Source organism: Mus pahari, chromosome 8, assembly GCF_900095145.1.
Source record: "Mus pahari chromosome 8, PAHARI_EIJ_v1.1, whole genome shotgun sequence".
In the NCBI taxonomy this organism is placed as follows: Eukaryota; Metazoa; Chordata; class Mammalia; order Rodentia; family Muridae; genus Mus; species Mus pahari.
The window spans coordinates 38,592,820-38,600,510 of record NC_034597.1 but is presented as its reverse complement, the minus strand read 5'-3'; the positions used below and the strand labels follow the sequence as shown (position 1 = coordinate 38,600,510).

Sequence of the window (7,691 nt, the reverse complement as noted above, 5' to 3'; positions counted from 1 at the left end):
AGCAGAAAGCATATTCCAATGTTCATCCCCGGAGTGGATAAGCCAATGATAATACAAGTATACACAGAAATATAAAGAACTATTGTCTACTACTAGGTCAAAGAAGTCAGACAAAAGTACCTACTGTATGTTTCCATTTACACAGAATTGAGAAAGTTTAAACTAAGCTCGAGTGACAGAAAGCATATCAAGAGCTGGTGAACAAGAAAGCAAGAGGATGTAGACATCTTTGTGGTTAATGGTTTTGCTCTTTATCTTGGCTATAGTGGTTTCATAGGCACACAGCAAAATGTACCCAACTATATACATGGAATACAGACAACTGCTTACTGAACAACGAACCATAAGTAAAGAAAGCCAAATACAGTATGTGATGTACAAAACAAGGGGGCTGCCTGCTACTTTCTGTGGAACATAAAATAACCACTACACGGATGATCTGATGGTACCTAACAGAAATGAGCATACACACTCTCTACAGCAAGTTCCATCCCTAGGTGCTTATCCACTGCCAAATAAAGCAAATGGCAAAATAACTGACACTTGTTCTGAGAGCATACCAAACACACTGCTAAGAGGATGTGCACAGTTATCTGGTTACGTGACAACATGCAAGTGATGCTCAGTTTCACTCTCAGGTAGTGGCAGTGGCTGTAACTGGAAGGGAGATGGGGCCAGGGGAGCTCACTAAGCCAGGCAAACACGTGATAACGTTAATGATGACAGAAAGCTGTGCTACCATTTTCAACAGGCTTGAAATATATACTCAAAGACAACAGATTTCTACATGTATGTCAAAATTTGCAACAAAGTAATCCAAATGAATTTATTAAAAACAAATTTTATACAAGTGTTATCAAAGAACAATTGAAAATTATAAAAAATATAGAACAAGATGTATATTTTTAAAAGTGTGGATAGTTGCCAGATGTCATTAAAACTCCTGAAAAGAAACAGTGTGCAAAAACAGGAACTCTCTAATTTTTGGTCTCAGAACTCCTTTAGATCTAAAAGATTTTATTATTTCTATCAATATTTAATGTACTAAAATTAAAACCAAGAAAAGAATGTTGAAACTTTTTTCATACAACATATATGATTTCCCCTCCGCCAACTCCTCCCCATCTCAATACCCACTCAACTCTTGGCCTCTAAAACAAACAAACAACAAACAAACTTGTTAACTAAACCAAGACATGTTCAAACAAACTCAAAGCTAAGTTCTGCACACTACCACTGGGTTACTTCACGTTGGTCAGCTCCTCCCGGGCGGGTGGGGAGCCCTCCTGAAGCGGTTCAGACACCCGGGGAGGCCACTGGAGCAAGCTTTCCTTTCCAGCGGGTTTCAACTGCAGGGAGCTTCTCGGTGAGAGGTAAGAGTGGGTGTCCTGCCAGGCGTGGTGGCGCACACCTTTAATCCCAGCACTCAGGAGGCAGAGGCAGGTGGATTTCTGAATTCGAGGTCAGCCTGGTCTACAGAGTGAGTTCCAAGCCAGCCAGGGCTACACAGAGAAACCCTGTCTCGAAAAACAAAAAACAAAAAACCAAACAAAATAATAATAATAAAATAAAAAATAAAAATGAAAATAAAAAAGAGTGGGAATCCCCTTCCCCTAGCAGCGCTGGGACCCCATCTGACTTGAATCTGTGATGCTGCCAGTCCCTGCGAGTTCCCATGTGTTGTCAGACCTGTTGTGTCTGTTGTGCTTCCCTGGGGCAGCACAGATGACAACACAGTAAAAACAGCAGGCTATAGTATCTTATGAAAGTAGTTTCAACCTTCAACATCCCTAGAAATCAAGGGTCAGGGGGATGCCAAGAGGGCTATGTGTCATACACGTCTAAAAACCAGAGGTAGACAGTCCCTTAGAAATATCAAGAGAAAATGAGAAAGACCAAGTAGTGCCACACAAACACCTCTTTTAAAAATTACTCTTTTTCTATACAACCATCTATTTTTCTCTAGCTAGTTACATACACATAATTACAGAAACATATGTAGATATGTATATGCTCACGAGTCAGTCCCAAGCCAGATGGTTCAGGCTCAGGAGTAGAATACTGGCTCTCCTGAGTAGCCAAGACTAGGAGACTTACTCTCTGTGCCTCACTTTCCATATCTACAATGAAAAGGAGGATAGAAGTATATTCCTTTCCTGCCTCAATCTAGTGAATAATAAAGTATCCAACTCAGGTAAATGCTTTTAAGATATTTAGCATATGATAAACTGTACACATGACAGTGCTATATAATAGAACTCTACCAATGAACATGAAATCATCTAATTTTCTAGGGAAACATAAAAAAGTCTACCGCCAATCTGTCAACAGCCTAAACTTAAGTCTTCTTTGCCAATCCCAGTAGTTTTGCTTTGTGGAACTTCCCTCACGTGTTGTGCAAACCCTCTTCATGCCCCACAGCTGCAGTTTACAACACAGCACCCAAGCTCGGGCACTAGAGGCACAATCTGGGACTGTCTGTCCTTTTCAGTCCTCCCCTGGCTGTCTCTGGGCACCAGATAATGGAGCCTCTATGTGAGGGCACTCCTGGCAGCCTTCTCCGGGTGGCCTCTGCTCCTCCCATACACCTACTACTGGTGGACCTGATCAAATTCATTTCAAGAGGGACTTATTTGGATTATGGTTTCAGTTCATTATTGGCTGCCTTCACTGCTTGGCGCCTGACAGACTACCATGGTAATGTGAATGTGTGGTAGAGGTTAGAACCTTTATGATACAATCATTTATCAGGAGCATCACCAACTGGGGACCACGTCTTCATCACTCAGACCTAGGGAGATGGGAGCTGTTTCATATCCTTACTATCTAAGAGAGTCCTCACAGTACTGGCGTGACTTCAGTTCTGTGGGGAGCAGAGCTCACAGAGACAGCTGACACCTGGCCTTCTACAGTGCCACTGACTTCTGGGAAACTGATGAGCTCTCGAACACCAAGAGGAGTGGGCTGCTTCGTGCTGTTCCCATCACTCCCTTCCATATCTCTTCATTCTCTTTTGGAGTATCAACAAGTCTGTTCCCAAATACACCTCTTGTAAGACAGTAGAAAGACGACACTGGGACCAGAAGGCAAAGCAGCTAGTAAAACCTTCACCACTCATACGACTGAACTCTAGGGATGTTTAACCTAAGGGCAGAGACTGAGCACAGAGCTACAGCTGCCCAACTGAACCATCTCTGAATGGGAGCACGGTTATCTTTCCCTATACAACTCCAAAGTGGAGAAGCTGGCTAGACTGACAGATGTACTAGGGGCAAACATTAATAGGATTATATAGGAACATAAAATAGGCTTTCGTATAGGAAATCATTAAAAATTATTCATTTCCCCCATCGGGATGAGAAGTACTCTGTATGATGCATGAGTGTGTGTGGTTGTGATGCTGAGGGAGAGGTGCAGATAAATCAGAGACAGAGGTGACATTCAGAACAAAAGAGGCCATTTGTGTTCTGTGACTGAGTCTCTCTTTGTAGCCCAGGCTACCTTCTAGCTCATGGTCCTCTTACCTCTACTCACCAACTGTGTTCTGACAGGTATATCCACTAGAGCTGCTTCAAAATCAAAAGGTTCTCAACAGAGGGAATATAGAGTACAAAGCCTTTGTGCTGAAACATGACTGCTTTGTCCAAGAGTGCAATAGGGGCTGGCAGAATACCACAATAGTTAAAGAGCTTACTTCCAGGAGACATACATGGGCTGGAGTCCCAGCATTCACCTAGCAGCTCACAAGTCTACCAATTCCTCTTCTAGGAAATTCAATACCATCTACTGGCCTCCATGGGCATTATAAGCAGGTAGCGAACCACTCATGCACTTAAAAATAAAATTTTAAAATAGCAATACTAAAAGGTACTTTAATATTCATTGGCACAAGATACTTGTCATCTAAAGAAAAGTGTTCTCAATACCACAGACACGCATACGCACACGCACACACACACACAGACACGCACACACACAGACACACACACACACCCCTTCCAACAGGAAAGAGAATACATGTAACCTGTATTAACACAGTCTCTGAAGAGGGAGACTTAACAGATGTTATTTGAAACAATAGTAATAATAGCAAAAATAAAGCAGAGTTCTCCTCCATGGTGAGTGGGACTCAAACGCCTGTACCCTGCTGTCACCCACGCTGTGGGACTTGGTCTAGTCAGGAAGTTACAGAAGCAACAAGACTTGTTTGGTGGCTGCAATTAGAGCCAGCGGTCTGAAGCACTATGAGTGAAACTTGTTGAAACTCAACGACGATCAGTGAGTCATGTTGGATAATAAGTGTCCCTTTATTTGCTGATTACAATAGCAACAAAAAGTGTTTCCTTGAGTTGATGTCAGAGGCGGCTTCTTCCCAAATGTTAAGTAAAGCAGTGTACAACATCAGTATTAAAATGTTAAATTTCACATTGTCTATACCACTTTGATCTTCTGAACAATTTAATTGAGCAAAATAAGGTAAAAGTTTACATTTCCTTCATCTTCAGGAATGTAAAGGTCTAATTATTCAAACAGTTTTATTATAAAACTAAACTCTGAAGGTGTCTACAGAGTTGGCTTTTTAAAGTGTTTTCTCTTTAAGTCAGTAGTCTAACAAGGATTAGAAAAGACAAAACTGTTCAGTGTCTGACAAAGTAGAAAGGGTAAAACATAAATAAGGCTTTAAATTGGCAAAATATAATACAACGCCTTCTGTTAACTTCTAACGAGTAATTTCCCAATCACTTCACTCTGTAAAAGATAAGAAAGCGATCTATTTAGAACAAGGTAAGGGAAGCGACCCATAAGCACGTACCCCACACAGCTCACGAGACCCAGCCTGGCGCTCTCAGTGGCACCCGGAGCACCTCATACTGATGGCGGTCACACGAGGCCTTTGGGTAAAGATTTTGAAATGACAATCCTGAGAAGCCATTCTTAGTAGGTCTTGCTCAGTATAATGCAAACCCAAGAAGCAAAGTGGACCAGGCTGAACCTTACAAAGCCATCTCTAAGAAGAACAGACACAGTCTAAGGCAGGAGGCGGTCAGACTCAGTCTCAGCCCTAAGGCTCTCTAATAATTAAGCCCTTCTCATAGCTCCACATCCTGGACTTGGCATATCTGTCCAACCTTTCTATGACTATGCTATTGAATGCAAAGGAAAGCTTCAGCAAACCATTCACGATGTTGGCAAAATGGCTTTAGCTAGTATTCTAGAGTAGACATAGAAATTACAGAATTTACAGAAGGGAAGAAATAAACACAAGAAAATAAGTGAAATTAAAAACTGACAACATGAAGGAAAACAAGATTAAGAAAGGATCTGAAAAAAGGAATAGTCAGGCCACAGCCCTGGGAAGAGGAGAATTTCTCCGCAAAAGAGAAATCAAAGTCATCCGCCAGCTTGGGTAAGAAAAGTGCCAGAAACATGACTTCCAGAAAATAGAAAACTGAGCTTACAAAGATCCAGGCTGAGCCGAGAGCGTCTGTCCCAACAGTAACGACAGAAAAGGGTTTCCTGTGCTGAGTCTTCTGAAAGGCAGTCAGCCCTGTTTAGGGCATGTGCTTAGGGAAGCTAAAGGGCGGCTCTCCTGCATAGAAAGCATTCACAGTGGGTGCCTGCCACAGCACCAGAGAAGTCTGCCAACTTCTCCATGTGCCTAACCTACCCCTGGGCCTTCTGCCTGGCTGTCAGTCGGAGGAACTTTGGTATAGGTTCCAAATGGCAGTTTGCCTTGCCCCTTTGTACCTACAGGGTATCACAATAATTTTGGAGCAAGAAGCTCAGAAGAAAAATATCTGAACTATTTTTTGTATATTCAAATGTTCTCACCTTAACAGTATGATTTAAGTCATACAAAGCATTTTTAACTGCTGCTAAACTTGGGCTTTTCTGCAGTCATGTAAGCAACAAGAGCTCATAACATCATCTAACGATGGACTTCTTATTTCTCCTAACCCAAACCCCTCACTTCAAGCATGAAGGAGTAAAATTCTTAGGTTATCTACAAAAGGAAACTCAAAACACCAACTTGGTATGGTGCCACCGTGATTCTAGCACATTCGAGGCCAGGCCCAACAGTGCCTGAGCAAGTCACCTCAAAACAAAACAACCACCAAGCCAGCTCTAAGCAGCAGAAATTACGGAAATCTACTACTCCTATCTTTAAGTATACAATAAATACTGTATGTTCTTTTCACATTATGAAGTTATGATGGCTTTATTTTCAGTCCAACATTGATAAAACAAAGCCAAAGGCAATCAGTCATAACAAGTCCGGAAATGCCCATAGACACTCGCCGTAAAGTAGGATCAGAATTAACTAAAGAGCAATTACAGGCACCACTACAACAGACCAACCCAGGTAGCCATGTCACAACCAAGCTGCCTGACAGGAGACTGCAGTAACTATGCTATGGTTCTTTCCCTCTAAACCAAAAGACTTCAAGATGTGTGCAGAAAAGGAACAAAACAAGAAAGGTCAAAGCTGCCACCTAGAACCTGTGGGAGGAACATTTCTTGTAGATCACTTTCCAGTGAGTAATGTCATCTGTACTGCATTATTTATAAGGAAGCAGCAGTTCTTGGTGTCCGTACCCACACCTGGATTACGTCTCCTTTGTGAGTTGTTGATTTACTTCCTGAAGCAATTGCTGTAACTGTGTCACAGTCTGATTGAGACTTACAGACATCGTCTCTTTCTCAGGAGACTCCTGAAAAGAAGGTGGAAGGGATAATAACTTCAAAAGCCTCCAAACACAGGACAACAATGTGCAACTAAAGAAGGGAAATGACCTAAACATCTATAAAACAAAGTTAGCAACAGTTAAAAAAAAAAAAAAAAAAAAAAACACATACAAAAATGTTTGCTAATTAGTGGCACAAACTAGCTGGCACCAAAGAAAACTATGTTGCATAAAATGCCATAAAGAAAAACTCTAGTCTGTGAATGTTGTAAACAATGTATTTTTTTCCTTTCAGAAAACAATTATGTTTTAAAAAACAAAACAAGCAACCCGTCCAGCAAAGGACAGCATGTGTCCACCAGCCCCAAGCCCAGGAGCAACACATGGCTGCTTACTGGGTGCCAGAGCTACCCTCTCTACTCAAGGTCTCCATGGTACTCAGTTGTTCCTTCTGATAACCCTACAGGACAGGTGACATTGCCAGTACCCTTTACTGAAGCAGAGTGACAGCCACAAATGAAATCAGTAAGCAGCAGGGCAGAGTCAGCCACCTACACTCGAATTCCAAGGCACTAATGCACACACCTCTGCATAGACACACTACAGCTACACAGGAACTCACAAAGCTAAAGCGAGACTACCAGAAGCAAGAACACAGCGGCCCTCGGGTGAGAAGACAGCTTTGGGTTAAGAGTAATATATCTGGCGCTGGTTAGCTCAATGAGACAGAGCATGTGTCATATGCACAAGGCCATGGGTTCCATCCCAAAGTTGGCTCCCTTCCCTCAAACACGGAAGCACAGTTTGGAGCCAAAGAACATGCTTGCTCTTCAAAGAGTTTATAAGTCAACTAGCCTAGAAAGTTGAGGTTGAAGGAAATACCCACCATTTCTGGGGAAATATCACTATTTTCAATAACAACAGTGTCTCCAGCAGCTTTTAGTGAAATTTTTGAGTGGATAAAGTTTAGTGACTGTTGAGCCTGTAACAAAAGCACAAGGAAAA

General features: G+C 42.0%; 1 protein-coding gene across 31 annotated transcripts in view; it reads right to left on the bottom strand.

Moving 5' to 3' along the window:
• Nucleotides 1-4,283: 4,283 nt before the first annotated feature.
• The window catches only part of Ktn1 (kinectin 1), an 89,845-nt gene continuing 86,437 nt past the window's right edge, over nt 4,284-7,691 (bottom strand). For 16 of the 31 annotated variants that reach the window (XM_029541887.1, XM_029541894.1, XM_029541892.1 and 13 more), the window contains 3 exons: nt 7,573-7,668; nt 6,598-6,713; nt 4,289-4,749 (listed from right to left, as the gene is read on the bottom strand). In XM_029541887.1, coding sequence (XP_029397747.1) covers nt 6,609-6,713; nt 7,573-7,668 — 201 coding nt within the window. In that variant the 3' untranslated portion in view covers nt 4,289-4,749; nt 6,598-6,608. Of the gene's footprint in view, nt 4,750-6,597; nt 6,714-7,572; nt 7,669-7,691 lie in introns of all 31 variants that reach the window. The other 15 variants (XM_021203935.2, XM_021203932.2, XM_021203937.2 and 12 more) reach the window with 4 other exon arrangements.